This window comes from Erithacus rubecula (assembly GCF_903797595.1).
Source record: "Erithacus rubecula genome assembly, chromosome: 2".
NCBI classification, from domain to species: Eukaryota; Metazoa; Chordata; class Aves; order Passeriformes; family Muscicapidae; genus Erithacus; species Erithacus rubecula.
The window spans coordinates 47434160-47452105 of NC_136685.1; the positions used below are offsets into that span (position 1 = coordinate 47434160).

The 17946-nt window shown below is 38.0% G+C and overlaps 2 protein-coding genes across 4 annotated transcripts in view; one reads left to right on the forward strand and one right to left on the reverse strand.

The window, feature by feature from the left end:
- Positions 1–17946, reverse strand: part of CEP85L (centrosomal protein 85L) — a 131822-nt gene that overhangs the window by 31850 nt on the left and 82026 nt on the right. The window lies entirely within an intron of this gene.
- PLN (phospholamban) lies at positions 12213–15430 on the forward strand. Of its 2 annotated transcripts, XM_079299318.1 has the most exons (3): positions 12216–12345; positions 14402–14478; positions 14888–15430. In XM_079299318.1, the coding sequence occupies exon 3, from the start codon at positions 15008–15010 to the stop codon at positions 15164–15166; it is 159 nt and encodes a 52-aa protein (XP_079155444.1). In that variant the 5' UTR covers positions 12216–12345; positions 14402–14478; positions 14888–15007; the 3' UTR covers positions 15167–15430. The 2 variants fall into 2 exon arrangements, with proteins under 2 accessions (XP_079155443.1, XP_079155444.1); XM_079299317.1 differs by lacking the exon at positions 14402–14478 and having other exon boundaries at positions 12213–12345.

The window sequence follows — 17946 nt, forward strand, 5'->3', positions numbered from 1 at the left end:
AGAAGTAGCTTAGAAAAAAGGAATAGTTGGCAAAAATCAATCAATGAATAGAAGGACATGTAAAATATCTCAGACATCCTCAACCAAGCTCTGATTGTTTATAAAAACCTTTAAGTTAAATGTATATTGCTAACATCTACAATCACCAGCTTACTGAATGCCAGTCTTGATTGCTTATTGATTACTTACTATGCCTGCTCATGGCTAAAGTGGATGCAAGAAGTGACCTAGAAAGCAATCAAAAAAACATCTGTTTTTGCCAGCCTGCACAAACTTTGCAAGGATGAGCAGAGCTGGCCATCAATCTTGCACAGAAACTAACAGGAGTCCTCCTGTAAAAAGGAGGTAACAAAAAGTGGAACTTGGGTGAATATTAGAAAAAAGCCAACAACCCATACTTATGCAATAATTGGAGAAGAAAACTTAGAAAAACCTTACAAGCACAGAACATCAAATTCTCTTAATGAAATACAGAAACATATTGAAAGAGAGGGAAGCCACTACAAATTTGGAAAAAAGCGATGCTCTGCTATTTCTTTATCAAGGGTCTTAAATTTTCAAATGAAAGTTGTCAAGATTCTGTGAAGGGTGTTGGCCTCTAAACCAGAAAACTGAGCCTCTCCTTTCCTGCATTCCAATTGCTTTAGTTCTTCATGACTTTACAAGTAACATGAGCCATGCATGTAATACTCAGCACAATTAACTGATATTTGAAAGAAACAAAAAAAAATCCCCACAAAAATTAAGCAGAAACATTCAGAATATTTATATTAGAACAAATCCAAGTATTCCCATAAACTTGAGAAAGCACATTTTATTTAAAAACAATAATCCTGAACACAAGCACTTACAGAAAGAATGAAGTGAAATTACTGGAGCACTTCAGTTTTTCAGATGCAAGTTCTGCACATGTTAGCTGATGAGGAAGGAATGATTAAATAATACTCTTTTCCACTTCCTTCTAGGCTGATAAACCAAAATTTTTAGCAGTAACAAAGACATCCCCTCACACACACTTTTGTTCTTCTCCAGCTCATATTACCATGAACACAGATTTAAAAAACAATGGAAAGAAGACAAGGATACTCTGTAAACAGTGGCAAGTGGGTGATTTAGTAAAGCTGCCTTAGTGGGGCTTGGAAGACCAAACCAAGTTCTCTACTAAAACAGTCTCATGCAGACTCAGTAACAACTGTGGCCACCAGAGCACTGCACAACATGAGCAAAGTATTTATTTACATTTACTGGTGACTACCTTGAAAAACTTCCAGGGATGGGAAAATTAGAGGCATAGAGGCATACTCATATTTTCTGTCTCAACTCCAGGAATTCTTCCCAGAAGGAATTAGCTGTTTCAGCCAGCAAACCAAAGAGAACAGCACATGGACCTAATGAGAAGAGTAAATTGCTTCAAGCAGGGATTCTATCACCATCCTTGTACAGCATCATATATATATCATCACACAGACATTTCAGTCAGTTGCCCCAGAATTTGGAAAAATGTAATTTTTTTTTTTTTACAAACTCACAAGGAGACACCTTGTACTTGCATGACTCTCTGAATTTCAGATGCATTTACAGAATCTCTCCATCTCTGGCAGATCAGATCCTGGAATCTCAAAAGTCAGATATTTGAAAATCCTAATCTGAAACTTCTGCATCACTGATAAACAGAAGAAATGCTGTCAATTTAACACTGGACTGTGTGTGAAAGCAGCAACCACACAACCATGGAAGGTAGTCACATAATTTGTGTGTGGAGTAAGTGACGGATATTTGAACTGTTTGGCTTCAATCCAGATTGAACCTTTTCCACTTGAGTTTATGAGGGGTACTTGAAACACACTTGTCTCTAGCAAAAGCAGCAGTATGATGTAAGGGTGCATCCAAACATCCGTGTCAGTGTGTGAAGGTGTTTTCCTTCCATGCAAGATAAACTCAGGGGGAGCCCTAGCACCTTCTTTATATAGGCAGAAAGGGTAGAAGTTCACACTAAAAAAATAAATATTACTTTCATCACCAGCAATTAGTACTTGTCACTTGTAGGTCTCCAAGCTCTTACAAAGAAACTAGACTTATTCTCATTCTACAGAGAGGAAACTGAGACAAGAAGACAGACAATTTGTTTCTTCAAAGAGCACCAAAACATAGCAGATTCTCTAATGTGGAAACCATTTTGTAAGCAAAATACTGGTTTTTAACAGACACAAATGAGATTATCTCTGCCTAAAGAAAAATAAATATGTGTTGATTGAAGGAGGCTCATTTAGAAGATGGGAAAATTCGTATTTCAGAATGAACTACCTTTGTTTGCATTTTCTAATTTACAGAGATGTCAGTAATAATATTATACCAAGTATTCAAATAACCAATTGATACAGAGGGCTGTATTTCAAAACCATAGAACTAATTCAGCTTCAATAAAGGCCACAAAAAGAGGAAAGCAAATAGGTTCTTCTATAAGGACAGAGTCATAAAAGCAGGAATAAAGCTCTCCACATCCCCTCAGGGATCCCTCAGTGGTCAGAAAGTCAGACAAAACAATCTGTGAGACTACACTTGACAAAGCTCCCATGCTCCAGTGACTGACAACAGAACTTTCATGAGAAACAGCTACCTGAAACAGAATACATAGTCAGAAAACATCTGCAAGACCAGGAAATCTCTTCTTGCTACTCAGAGCTGGTCTGAACCAAGTAGTAGAGCCATGTTTTTATTTGGCACATTCTACAACAGAATAAAGAAAAATATGTGTTTTGTACCTCAAATTCTCAGGTAATAAAATTCAGGATCCTAATTTTCTGGGGTGCTTTTTTGCTGAATCCTTTTTTCCTGTAAGAGTAATTCTGAAGTAATTTTGAACTCCACTTCCAAAGAGGGAAAAGACATTCAGCTACTTAAACTTCAGTGATTTCTGATGAAGTTAAAAAGCCCCACAGTGTTTTAGCTATGAATTGCATGAAACAAAGATACAAAGCAATAGATAGCTGATACTCACCTTGGGAATCAGCCTTATTTATAGTCACTTGATAGAGAGAGGGGGGAAAAACCCCCCAAAATTCAGAGCAATGGGCAGAAGAAGTGAAGAAAAGGCACATACCATTCTGTAACACCAAACAAGAGAAAGAAAGGTGTTTCTGGCTCCCACTTCTCAAAGTAGGACCATGTGAAAATTAGTCTGAAAACTCTTTAAAAGCCTGATTTATGCCATGTCCATGCTGATCTGAATGTAAATCCCCCTGAGGTAAGATGCTGAGGCCACTGGTCTACCTGCTGCCTTTACACACTACCTGAGAGTTTGCACTGCAATGATCTGCACAAGAGAATCTTTCAGCTTCTAAATGCTGCCAAAACATTAATCATTTGGGCAATATTTATGCATTTCTGTTAGGACAATTTTCAGCTGAAGATAGGTAGCACCAAAAGCTAAAGCCCAATCATTTCTCCTCAATTCTGCAGTTACGCTTTCAAGTGGAGATAATCCAGCACCAGCACTTGTCAACTGAAACATGGTCTTCCAGCTTTATCTCTCCTTCATGTGCCTTTGTCCCGCTGTTCATCTATCACTCACAACATGTCAAATAACACAACTAATCTCTGTGCTTCCCAGAACAGTTTATCTGAAAGACACTCAACACAGTTTCTTAGGTATAAGGATCTCGGCACACCACCTAAAGCACATTGTTCAGCTTAACCAACTGAGGACACCAGTCAGCACTAAAATACAGTGTTCCCAGGCATTTCATAGAAATAAAGAATCTTCACTGTAATGAAGATCACTGAATTTCCTATCCTGTCTTAGGTTGCTATTTTGAAATAGCAACTTTGGCATCTTTGAAGGTAACTGCTACTAATAAATTATTTGACCTTCATTAACCTACTAGAAAGGTAAACTTCATTGCTGTGAAAGCCCCCGGGTATTTACAAAAACAAAGCTTTTTGTGTTTTCAATATTTTGTTGCAAAATAAATCACCTACACAGGTCAAGTCAGCGCTAATTGCATTGTCTCCACATGAAATAAGTGTTTCCTAATAGGGTTTGGGAAGAGGAAGGACACAGTCAATTTTCAGAGCAAGAGCCAGGCAAAGCTTCTTGTTTCCCTTCTCTTCTAACACTGGGTCAAAGCATCAAAGACAATAAACAGGCGTGACACACTTCTGCACCCTGAGATCTACTTTAATGGTTTAAGGTTTGTGCCAGTAATAGCAACTGAAACAAAAACATTCAAGACGACCTTTCAAAAAATGTCTTTGGTCAGTAACAAATCAGATGACTAGTATGACCAGAGCATTCACCATTCCCAAAAAGAGAAATATTTCAGACCAAGTTTTCTATTAAATTATTCTCTGCTTTTTTCTTAATCACTTTGCAATGGTATGCTTTACAAGCTGCTGCCTCAAAACTTAATTTCGTCTTGTTTGTAAAGAAGAAAAAAATGTGATGACCTAACTAATTTAATGTCTGTCTAATGGTTAGGAGAAGTAAATACATCTTGTCTTAGAGGAGAATAACATGATGCAAAGCCTAGATTTCTCAGCAGAGCTGTTTCCTATAACACTAACGAAGACCATAAGTGTCACTATACAAAAGCAGGAACATCTGCAGCCTCAGAAAGGAAATTTACTCCACATAAATCCAGAAGATATTGAGATTAGAGATTTGAGTGAGAGATAATCATTAAAGGAGGCATCAGGTAAAATATATATGCAAATTTGCTAAGTCTATCAAATTCAAGTAAAAAACTTTAAATGCATTAAAAAAGTTCTCTCAATTGATTAGGCTGTCACCTTATCTAGTGTGATTCTGGAATGCTACTCACATCAACACTGACAATACCTATTTTTCTGTACTTTTGAAGGAAGGAAAAACTCACATTTTCCTTTAGGGTGAATTAGGCTCACATCACAAATATAACTGAAGGATACATTAACTGGGTCCTTTCTTTTAGAGAACAGTAAGAAGGGTTCTGTAAACCACATCTGCTAATACCTGGAGGGATACAAGCGATTACCCATCACAGAATTAGGTCAGAAAACTACTGGTTACAAAAGTAAAGATCTCATTTTAGAGTTCAGCTTTAATACTAAACTCTGCTACTCTGTCCCACATACACACGAATTAATGCACATTTGTGGGAGCATTCACTTCTCCCTTCTGTGTGTTTTTCGTTTCTGTTACACCAAACATGCCAACACAAGGAATTCTGCCGTGTGAGATCACAGAGGCACTTTCGCAGTGCGAGAGAAATCTGCAGCAGCATCATGAAACAACTCACTAACTGGAGTTCTCAGACTTACTGCTGAATTTCTTTACCTGCATATTGCAAATAATTGGACTTGGGTCACAGTCCATTTCTATATAGAGTCATGATTATCAGTGGACCAGACAGTGACACCTCAAACTCTTTACAGATTATACAGGTGGCCAGTGTCTACAGCTGGAATTTTGAAAAGGCAAAAATAATCCAGGAAATTATTACCGATGTGAATAAAAATCTTACTATTGTTATTTAAATAAAGGAGCCGGTATGCTGAAGTACAACACGTCTCTTTTGAGACATTATCCCAAACATCAACTGGATCTCTAAATACTTTCTGAGAAGAAACATGTTCTAGTGGTAGATTCCTAATCCCCCTGGAGAAAGCCCAGAACATCTCCATTTAAGGTCAAGCAGGCAACAGCTGCACATTTTTGTCCCCAGAACAAAATGCAGCAGACCAAAACCTCCAACACAGATTCCTTTTTTAAAGCTTTTCCTTTCTGATATCCATGGGTGTCTGGACCTGTTCACCCAGGAGTGAATGAAAACAGTACAATGATGTGCTCATATATTGTGTCTGTACTTGTCAGACTTGACACGTCCCATAAGCAGTACTTTGGTATCTGCCTCAGAACCCCACCAAAACCCCCATGAGTTACACAAGGGAATAATAACTACCTCAACTAGAATAATGTTCTCAAGAGAGTGCTCCTAAACAAGCTTGTTTTTAGAGAAACATCAATACAGGATATACAACACTCATGTGGTCTGAAGTTGTACACGTTATTGCTATTTGGCAAATACATTTCCCATCTTAAAATTCTTATCAGAGTTGATGTTTAGAGAAGACATGTATTATGTTGCTGATGAAATCCTAGTATTTTTCCAGAGCCTTAATTTGCACATATAAGTATCACTCTAATATGGAGACCAGGCTATGACTGTGTCAGCAGGTCACAAACAAAACCTCTCTTAAGGTATCTAATTTCTAAAAAGCTTCAATTCATTAACAAAAAGACCCAAGAATTTGGGGTAGTGTAACTAAATAATGACAATTTTGTATTGATTTGGTAAAAGAGAGGAATGGCACTGCAGCTGTTGCAATGCCGGGTGTTGGACTTCATAACAAAATAGAAAGGGTGAATTTCAATAGTAAAAGTTTCATAAAAAAGCAAACAATCCAATGCTAGCACTTTTCTTGGATGACAGCATACAATAAAAACATGAAACTTCCCTCATACAAAAGCCAAATACAGTTTTCTTGACTGTGAGAGATTTATAATGTTAATAATGCCATTATAAGTAAATTATGAAACACTTTGCACCAGTAAAGAACCATCACTCCTCACTGTGAAGATATTCAATTAACTTTCAACTGAAATATGTGACCCCAGACTTCCCGAGTTTGATACTAAAGGACAGCTGAAAGCAGGAAGATTCATTATACTAAAACCAAGTTGCTAACTTCAACTATGATATAACCAATTTGCAGAACAGCTAAACCATATTTACAAAAATAAAAACAAAGCTTAATTTGCAACAGGGTTGTACATCACCCCAAAATGCCTTCTCTCTCTGGTTTGAATGATGTACTGCAGCAGGGCTTCCAGGGAATAAAAACCCCAAACAAAACAAAGAACCCCATCCTGTATGGGCTCCTGCTTAAAGCCAAGCACTCATCTATGCTAGACAATTATTGTCAAAACTGAATCTGTAAGTGTTCAGTTAGGCTGAGCTTTTGTATTTTTGCCTTCTATTTCAGAATCAGGAAAAGGCACATGCAGTTGGTTACATCCACACGGAAAGCCTGATACTGGATGCTCTCACTTGACAGCTTAATCCTTTTGCATCCAGTAAATCCTTCACTTCCCCAATGCACAAAACCTACTCTGTACATGCACTAGGTAATCACTTCTCAAAACAGGAAAGTATACATAAGATAACCTGTAAAGCAGCATCAAGCTGCTACTCCTATCAAAACAGAGAGAAAAGGCTCTCAAAAATTCACTTAAATAGTTTCCAGCCACAGCAAATGGGAGGGGAAGAAAAAATGTGGAAGTGTGTTCTAAAGGAAAGTTAAATACTTTAAAATATATAGTAATGATAAATTTCAGAGATAAACTTACATATGTCAGATTTGGAAAAAAGAAATCCTGTACCCCCCCCTCCCCCCATTAAAGACTGGAAGAGACTTGAAATACAGGAAAGTTATTTCAGTTTAAGCACCGTGAGAAGAAAGATGATATTGGGAAGCATTCATCATACACCATGAACGGAATACCAGCTATGTAACAGAATTAGCCAAACTATACATATTGAAAGTGTAGTTCAAAAAACCTTGGACAAAGAAAAAAATCATTCTAAGTCAAACACCCACAAGAAATGTGTCAGCCCTCACTATTTAGGTTTTTTTATGAAGAAGAAACATTGCTGTAGCAAAAGCAACACATCCAAAGCAGCTCCCTGAGTGAGTTCCCGGTTAAGTTCCAGTTTAAAAAAAGGCAGCGTGTCAGGGAGCAGCTCCCTTTGCTACCCCACTGAAGCATGCAGCTTCCCAGATTCCTTCATCCTGTGATTGAGCAGGTGGTCTCCCTGCCATGCAGCTCCTTTCACAAAAGGAAAGGTGCTGCCCATGTTTAATACATTACTGCTGGGAGCAAGTTTAGAGGAGCCACTGCCTGTGTCAGAAGGCAAATGGGACCAATCAACTTGTGAGCTGCTGAGTGACACCGTGAGTCCTGCCTCTGAAACTTTTGTTATTTTTTCCCCTCAGCCTACTTCAATTGTTTCCACAACTTGGTCATAGACTCGGACAAGCTGCCAGAGATCTAGAGGCACATCCCACAGCCCCGAGCAAGCTCCTCTGTTCTTCACTAAGTCATATCAGGGTAAGGAACCTCTCTTCTTTGTAATCTCTTAATTCTTGCAGGAAGGCATGCTGTAGCTGCACTTTTCTGCAAAAAACTCCTCTACTGAAATTAACAGCTGGTTTTAACTGTTTATCAAAAATATGGAAATATAGGCATTATAGCTCTGAGTCAAAGACATACTGCTGAGCGGGGAGTCTTTCAGCAACAGTAATGGCAATATAATTTCCTATATACTCATGGGACACCAGTTGTCCTTAGGTAAATGATTTATACAGATGGTATTGCACAAGGTGAGGAGGTTTCATCATGTTTCCACACCTTTGTCTTTCCTTTTAAATTTAATACTTTTGACTGTTATTTTCTTTGTCTGTTTGGTTTTGTTTTTAAACCAAAATTTACAAAGAAAATAATTCTCTTAAAGTTTCGTAGAGGCATTCTTTTTACCAAAGCTGCCTATTCAATGACCAGCAAGGGTAAAGAAGCTCTTCACCATTAACTCTGTGAAACATTTTTCTGATCTAACACATTGAGAGGGCAAACCATTTTGTTTTCTGTATGATGAAAAGTTACCCTTAATTAAAAAATTTAAGTGATTTGTAGCAGTACTAGAACTGAAATTATACCATGTTACTCTGAGTGCAGTTCAAGCTACAGAATCCATGTAGTGTTTCTGCTCTGACATCCATTAATAGTTTATTTTCTCCTGTTGTTCAATGTAACTAATACACTTGTCCTAGATTGCTTCTATAATAACAGAGAAATAATTCAGCTAGGATTTGTAACATCATGAACTGAATTTCAAATGCAGAAAATAACCCATTTGTTTCTAAGGAAAGCACAGACATGTTGCACAAAGAAATACAATCCCAGCTTTAAAATCACTGAGAAAAGGGTGCATCTCAGAGAAACATGTCACACAGAGAACATTCAATATTTACATATACAAATATTTTTAGAAGGAAATGTGACTCATGAATATGTATGTCTCTAAGGTACCTATGCTCCTTACAATCATGTTTCCCCCTTTCATCAATTCACACCTTAGTACTTATGTCTACATATGGTTCTGGTTACAGAAGTGACAAACCTAATATAGACTTTTAATTTTGTGAGGTGCATTTTCCATGTTAGTGAACAGATACACCTAATTCCTTTTCCTATTAGTGACTGGTAGGCATCAGGCAAAGACACATTCACGCGCTTGGTTTTGTGCTCAGCAGCCTTGTGCCAGTTTTGAATATTCAAGTGAGAGAAGTGTCTGGACATGCTGTTACTCCTAAGGCAAACAATCTGTTACAGAGCTCTCTAGCAGCTGTTTTCAGTAGGCAGAAGCAGCACTTCAGACCTCCCAGTGCCTACAAAGAGCAAGATTCCGAGACAGATTTTTTTTTCAGCCTGAAGTTATACATAGAATGTATTTTCAAGTGAACACAGGAGTTAAGGTTTATTCTACCACCCAGAGAATCTTTCTCTTTTACCACAAATATTGCATATCCAGACCTTTAAAAATACAGACTTTACGCACACATACATAGATTGAACATACACATAGACACTGCTGTAGGCAGTTTTTCCATGGAAGCTGGAATGCAGCCCATAGCTACAGCAGGTTAGCTGCCCCATTATCTCAATTTTATCCTGTTAGAGTTCAGTAATTTAATGTAGATGAGAGAGTGGTTCAGCTATTAAATTAAATTTTAAAATTTCACACTTATAATATCCCATGTCACAGACATCCAAACCCTGAGAAACAACCTACAGTCATAACGGAGGCATGTACTACAGGACAGGTGATAAGTGTTACAAATCAATGTGAAATTAGGCATTTAATTTACAGCAGGCAATATCCTGGTTTTTTTTTTTTTTTTTTTTTTTTTTGCTATTCATTTGTCAAGATGACAAAGTGATTGTTATTTAAGAGAGATTCAGATTTATGTATTGCCACATTTTTATTTTTAAAAGCTGCATTTATTTCTCATCCTCTGAGGAAGTTAAGAATATAATGACTCCATTGTACAACAGGAAAATCATTGAAATTATTAGTTTTTAACTAGTAGTGTGAAGGTGATTTTCGCTGCTTTTTCAGACCATCAGCAAACAAAAATGTATGGATACATGTACAGAACTACAACAACAAATTTTTGTTTGCTTTAAGAATAATTTGATTTAGGAATAGAAAAGTACCCCAGCTGGAGAAATAAGAAATTTTATTGGGATGTAAAATTCTGTTCCCTAAAACTACACGACACTTTAGAAGTGGAGATTTCTTTTGCTTTCTGGAGATTGAAAAAAGGTTTAACAGGACTTTCCTGGCAGCAAGTAACTTCTCATAAGTTGAATTTATCTATTATATCCTTCTCAATCAATGCCATACCATTGTTCCCTGAGCTGCTAGAATGTTAAAAAAATAAACTTGTAGCATCCCCTTCCACTTCTACCTTTTATACATGCTAGATGTATTGCAACATTTACTTTAATTCAAATTGCATTTAGACCATTTCCTATTTAAGGGACATTATGAACCACCATAGCTAAAACTCGACATGAATCAACTTGTTAGGTAATCAATGAATGCAGCAGAGGATGGAGTTCATTTCCTAAAAGAAATTTACTATGTAAAAGGCAGATCACATCAACAGATTTCAATTGGTATACAGTTATTTTATGTCTTATTTTGATGAAGGGAACTCATGAGTATGGAGACTGAAGAACTGGCCCAAGGTCCCATTGCATGGTGCTGCAACAGCTACAGGGAATTTAACCAACTTGAAAACCAGCCCAAAGCACTGGCTCCCAGGCTACTCTAATGGACCAGCACACATACAAGTCCCAGTTACCCACAAGATACATGGATACATTTCAAAACCCAAAATGACTAGTGTGTCCAACTATTCATCAGCATAATTTCTTATCACCTACACCATTCACATTCTCATGGACTTGAAATACAAGTAGAGGCTCTTAGTGTTGATCTTGTGTCTGAGAACACTAAGAACACCAAAGCTACTCAGAAGGAAGATTGTAGAAACAAAATAATTTGTAAGGGGGAGGAAAAAGAATCTGAAGTGAGTCTTCGCATATGCTGTCTGAAACACTTGATACTTCAGCACAAAACAGACAAAAGATAAAATGCATTGTTTTTCCTGTCACCAGCACTTCTCAAACTATAAGCTGAATTGTTGCTTTTTGCCCCATCCCAAGGAAATGTTTCCTCCATATGATTGAAAAATGACATTATATGCCACAAGCCAGTGCCTAAATCTTCAATCAACATAACTATATAGTACCTTTTCCATCACTATGTTTATGGTTAGCAAGACTTTTTTTTTTTTTTTCCAATGGATAGAAATCAATTACTGGGGTTTTAGGATATTTCATTGTACAAATCTATGCAATAGACTTATGCAACATAACTTTAACAACCCCTTAGGGCTCCACTTGGTCACGTGGAACTGAAAGAATTCAAGTAAGTCAAACCTCTTCTATTCCACTGATATCACTGCTGCATTTAGTGAACATATGACAGGAAACAGGCTGTGGCATTTCCAAGGGAGCCAAATTTATCCTGCGTGACTTCAAAGGAGTCAATGCAGTTGCACCAGGAATGAGCATAGCCCACAGTTTGCACTTTGGTCACATACCCCCTCTCATTGTGAAGGGCACCCAGGAACAAAGACTAAAATAACCTAATACAAATCAGGGAAACAGTCACATGCCAGCAAAGTGGGAAGCAATAATTGTGATCAGTGACTCATTCTAAAGCATGGAGTATAGGGGATTCCCTACATAGTAACGTACAGGGTCAGCCACCTGCAGATTCATCCTGTGCCTAAGACAAGCCTTGTACATCCATTAACAGGACTGAAAAACCAAAACTGCACAGCAATGCAGCCAACTGTTTCTCTTGTGTGATGCTCAGTCTTGTCACACAAGTCACACTTTGTGACTTAAAAAACATCAAATATAATTTGCCCTTTTTGTTTCAAGAAGTGGTGTGTGATTGCACAATTCTTCTTTATATTGGCCTAAAACACCAGGGACTGAACAGCAAAGAGCAATTTGTGACAACGATCAGTCTTTGTTTCTGTGTAATTATTTTCCAAGCTGTCCATTTTGACCTTGATAGCCACCCATATGCAGCTGCATTACTGAATCTGTTTCTCTTTCTGCACACTTTAGGTGGGTGACAGAGCCATGGAGGATTAACAGGCAAGGTATGTATATATTAGTTGAACTTGAAAACTTTTAACGACAAACTTGTTGAAATACACACACAGAACCGTCTGCTCACAAGAAAAGAAAACTTATCCCACAGATAGGTGTAGGAGGTTAAACAACACACAGATGTTTCAAAGACTTCCAAACCCACATAAACTATTCAATCAAGAAAAACCAATCAATTTTGTTCTCTCCTTATCCATTCTCTGCAATGTTTTCTAGCTGTATGAGGCACAGAGATTTGAACTTACGCTGCCTTCCATTTTTGAAAATCCTTCAGTATCTCCTTCTGGTCACATATGGCCAAATATCTATTTTGGCCTTGCATCTGTGATGCCCAATCAGATAATATTGCTTTTTATGGATGCACTTCAGAGGCCCAGGCCCTCACCCCTTGAGTCATGCAAGGGAAACAGATGCAACAACACAACAGTGCAGGTGCCAGCAGAGTGCAGATACACCTAATGCAGTGCAGATGAAATGGAATGTACGTTTATTCTGCATGTACACAGATACACATTGGTGCTGCTCCAATCCTTCTGTGGGCCCCAAGGAAAAAAAAAATAATCAGGAAAGATAAATGTTGCTACAGCAGGTCACACTCAGCCCAAAGACCAAGAGTTGCTGAAAAAAATGACATAAAATGCTACGATGAAGTCACCCAGAGGAAATGCTGTACTCTGGGCAGTGTCTGTCACAGAAGCTGGTTATACAAACTCCTCTCTATCCATGTAAATCCATTTGTGGTTCATCTACTGGGACTTGTCTGCAAGAAGATAAACAGTCTAATGCACTCCAGCCTGTATTGGGCTGGGAGAATGAATGTGCATTCAGCCAAGAGACTTTAGAATTCCTGTGTATGTCTTACTTTTACTGCACTTGGGACAGATCGTGACTAGCAAAGAGCTAAGCAGAATATACTTGGCAAGCATTTTAACTGCTTAAATAGATGAAAACAGGTACAGTAAAAAGTCAAAGACAAAAAATTGTAGTCATTACAAGAGCATGTTCTGGTGTATGTTTTTTTCACAATAAAGTTAAGATCAACTACAGCTCAAAAAATCATAACAAATTCTGAAGTTCATTTTGAGGCAGAGATGTCATCATATGGAATCCTCTAAAGGCATTAAAATAACCATGTGCAATCTGATTGCTTTGAAAGTCTCTAAAATACCAACACTGCCACTGAAAACACACACATTCTGTTCATACAGTACCGTTTGACTCCACAGCCCTACATGGAGGGATTAAAAAAGGAAGAGCCTAAAAGACACTTCCATTTCCTTTTAGGGTTTTTCCAATTTAGCCACATATAAAGACAAACTCAGGGGCAACAAAATATCTCTGATCAGTCCAGACTATCATGCAATTTGGGAAACAGACATCTAAGCAATTGTTTTTCTTTATATGGCATATGTAATTTCACTTGTTTCCATGAAAAAAAAAATGAAGGGGTGACAAGGGAAGGTCTTCTGTGAAATATATTAATACAATAAAAATTCACAAAAATTTTAGGGATAATTGCAGCTTTTGGAACAAAGTCTGACACATGCATATATCATCACTATTTTAAAAACCAAGTTTCCACATTGTGACAGCACCCACATTCAGAATCCAACTCACCATGAGATAAACAAGCATTTATCAAATCCAGCTTCTTGCCATGGAAGGTTTGTACAGGAGGGTTTACTTTTTTGTAGTTTTTTGCAACTACTTATTTGGAGTTTTAAAACAAAACAACTGACACCCTGTCCTTCTATCTGCCACTAAAAAGGAGGAAAATACTTAAAACGTAACACTCACTTAAAAGATAAAGTTGTGCAAATGTTTTGTTTTGTTCTTCACAGCAGTCCTCTGCCTTTGCATCCATGTTTGTAACACGTTGTCCTACATGCATAAAAAAAGATTTAGTCCTTACTCTGTCTTGTCTGTTGAGACCTATGCTTCCAAATGTCCCTACAGAAGTGATGCATTAGGTTTTAATTGCCTACCATAAAGAACTTTTTCTTGGAATGGACAAACTTCAAGAATATTTATTTTTCTCCCTTCCAGAAAAAGGTACTCGTGAATCAGATTATCTGCCCTGTCAGTACCAGCCAGCAGGACTATCCAGATCTCCTGGCTGAAAGGTCTGTGACCCTACTCTTATCATCAAGCCTTCACATGTGCTTCAACAAATAAAGCAGAGGGGTGTGTGTAGAAAGGCAATCAGCCACAGCCTTTTCAGAGACTCTGGGAGATAGAGAGCTTAGGATCTCAAGCAATAATCTGGGGAAAACAGTTTCCACAGTAAAGTTACTCAACACTTCTAAGAAGCAGGTGCTCAATAGCCTTCAAGAGGAGAAGCATAATATAGCACAAATCTAAACTTAAAACCCCGAAAATTTTAAAATCCTGCTTTAACCTAAACAGTCTGCTTATAAAAGCAATCTGCTGTTTTATCTGTTTTTTTTTTCTTTCTAGAACTTTAAAACAATCTCCACTTGCACTCATAAAAACACTTCTGCATTTCTAATTCTCTGCTTTCCTGCTTTCCAGCTCCACAAAGGCTGTCTAAAGCAAAGAGAAGATATTAGGCACTTGCACTGTTCCTGACCACTGCTCTTCTCTCCTGCACTCCTAAAAGCTCTGATTTGTGCCCTCTGCTTTCTTGCTGCCATGGAGAAGGTCCAACACATGACCCGCTCCGCTCTCAGGAGAGCCTCAACTATTGAGGTCAACCCGCAAGCACGCCAAAGGCTCCAAGAGCTCTTTGTGAATTTCTGCCTGATTTTAATTTGCCTCTTGCTGATCTGTATCATTGTGATGCTTCTCTGAAGTTCCAGCACTTCTCTGCCCTGTCCTCCAGGAAAGTCACTCTAGGGGGAAGAGAGACCTACACATGCAACTCCCAGTGCAAGGATCACCATGTGGCAGGGGCTAGCATTGGACTAGAGTGTGCCAACCAGTGCTCTGTTATCTTACTGCCTGCTGCATGTATTAAAAACACCTTTGCTGTGCAGAACAGCGTCTAGAGCCTGTAGTTACAAAGTTGTGCATGACTCAATTTGTCAGCCTCAATAAAGAGATGTCTTTACTACATGGGGTAAAGTATCAGTAAATGAGATTATCTGCTCTAATCAGTAACAGCCTGCAGCTGGTAAATTCAGTGTTTTAGTCACATAAATACCACCAACACTTTTTGGGGGCCTAAGTGTTTTCAGGTTTCTCTGATAATCTTTAAGCCCTTGGAAGGGTTCCAAATTTGGACCATGCCTGCCTGAAGAAGAGCTTACAGGTACACAGCCCTCAACACATCCCTGGAAAATTTCTGCTATGCTTAGTTCAAGGTGCTGCATTTGAACTGTGTAAATCTCAAATTCCATTTCATGCATTCTGACCACTCTCACAAACACGTGATATCTAGCAATCATATTTCCCCTTTTAATCTTTCTTGCTTTTCTTCTCTTTTCAAATCTGTATTTTTATGATGGATAGAGTTTCTAGTTTTCGCTTGCTTTGGATGTGTTTGAAGAGACTTCACTGGAAATAGACAATGGTTTTACAGTACTGAACACTTGCTGAAAAAAAGCATTAGGAGTAAAGCATCAGCACTACATTTTGAGGACATGTTTGGGTTATAGGTTTCACAAGCCAATAAGATAGAGGAGTCAGAGTAAAGCATTGCTAAAAAATGTAACCCGGTAAAAACAAACCCTCCAACTTCCTCTTACGACCCCAAAACCTCATAACTTATTTTAAACAATAACCAACCAAGAACAAAACCAAGTTATCAATAAACTGGAAGCCCTACTGCTATTTCACAGCAATGCAGATATATTGCATATACTGTATGGTTCATTTGTGTCTTAGGCTTCTGTTGATCAAAAAATCTGTTACTATTCTCTATATCACCATTTGTCAACTGAACCCAAACATTTAAAAAAACCGTTTTGTACATAATATAGTCATCTTTGTAGACTTATATAAGCTTTAAAAATAATATCTACAGTATTTTGATTTAATAAAAGGACTGCTTGAAAAATATTAATACATAAAATGTATCAAATTTATTTAGAAAGAAGCATCCTTACTTATTAAAGTTATGTGAAAAGAAGCTAATCATCACACAGATTTCTAATTCTCTAAATCTCTGTTTATTCTGTTTTGGTTTTCAAGAGTAATCTTGACTATACTTTGATGTCCAGGTCATTTGCATGTACCTGATTCCCACTCAGTAGCTAGTGCTTGTAACTATTCATAATGAATTTTCTGCAAGTATAATCAAAAAATTCACCACCTTTATGAACCATAATAAAAATTGCAAACATGTACATCCCATAGCTTGGATTAAGTTTTCAGTTCTCTGATCCACTTCACCCAAGCATAAATCTTTTTCCTAAGGTTATCTTGCACACTAATAGTGAATAAATACAGCTAAACAGGCAACAATCTGGAATTAATCTTCCTTCAAAAAAAAAATAAATTGCCAACTTCCATGACAGTTTTATACTGGGAAGGAGCTGAATCAGGAACCAAAATAATCTGGTTTTAAAGATGTGTTTCCTCAGCCAACTCCTTAACAAGAAATGATACAATAATTGATTCAATAATTGATATTATTCTCTATGTGAAAACATGACCCATTTAAAAATTGAAACTTGGCTCTGACCAAGACTAGTCAGTAAGGTGTTTTAGAAGGCATCATATACTAGGATTTCTTGAATAACTGTTCTGCATCAATTTAGCAATAAGTTCCCTTCCTGATAGAACTGAACCACTCAGTGGACAGACAAGAATAAAACATCCTTAACCAAAATTATTCACACAACATGTACAAAATGTTTGTCACCCCTCTGCATAAAGAATATTTATGCAAGTTTTGATGCAACTACACCAATGGCCAATAGTACAGCTAGGCCAGTGGTATCCTGGCATGCATTAAGAAGAGCATTTCCAGCATGTCAAGGGAGATGGTCCTGCCCCTCCTACTCCACCCTAGAGAAGCTGTGGTGCTGTGTCCAGTTCTGGGCTCCTCAGTACAAGAGAGAGATGGAGTTCCTGTGGCTGGTCCAGCCAAGGATGACAAAGATCAATAAGGCACTGGAGTATTTCTGTTAAGAGGAAAGTTCGAGGACTCAACAAGTGATTGAGAGGGGACCTTATCATGTCTGTCAATATCTGAAGGGGATGTCAAGAGTGTGGAGCCAGGCTCTGCTGGGTGGTGCCAAGCAACAGGACAAGAGGCAATTGGCAGAAGTTCCACCTGAATATGAGGAAGAATTTCTTCACTGTGCAGGTGCCCATGCACTGGAACAGGTTGCCCAGAGAGGCTGTGGAGTCTCTCTCACTGGAGATGTTCAGACACCACCTGGACACAATCCTGTGCCACATGCTTTAGAGTGACCCTGCTCGAGCAGGCAAATGGTAGACCCCTCCAACCTTATCCATTCTGGGATACACACAGAACAATAATCATAAAAAAATGTACACACTTTTTAATGCATGCTGAAACATACTTTATCTATGTCTTCTCTGCCAAAATTAGGGCAGAGTAATTGAACACCTTCATTTAAGGAGTGTTTCCTTATATATTTAGAAGCATATCAATACACTAT

What these genes read in the sequence shown, in the direction of transcription:
- PLN (XM_079299317.1), top strand. Translation starts at nt 15,008, where the DNA reads ATGGAGAAGGTCCAACACATGACCCGCTCCGCTCTCAGGAGAGCCTCA.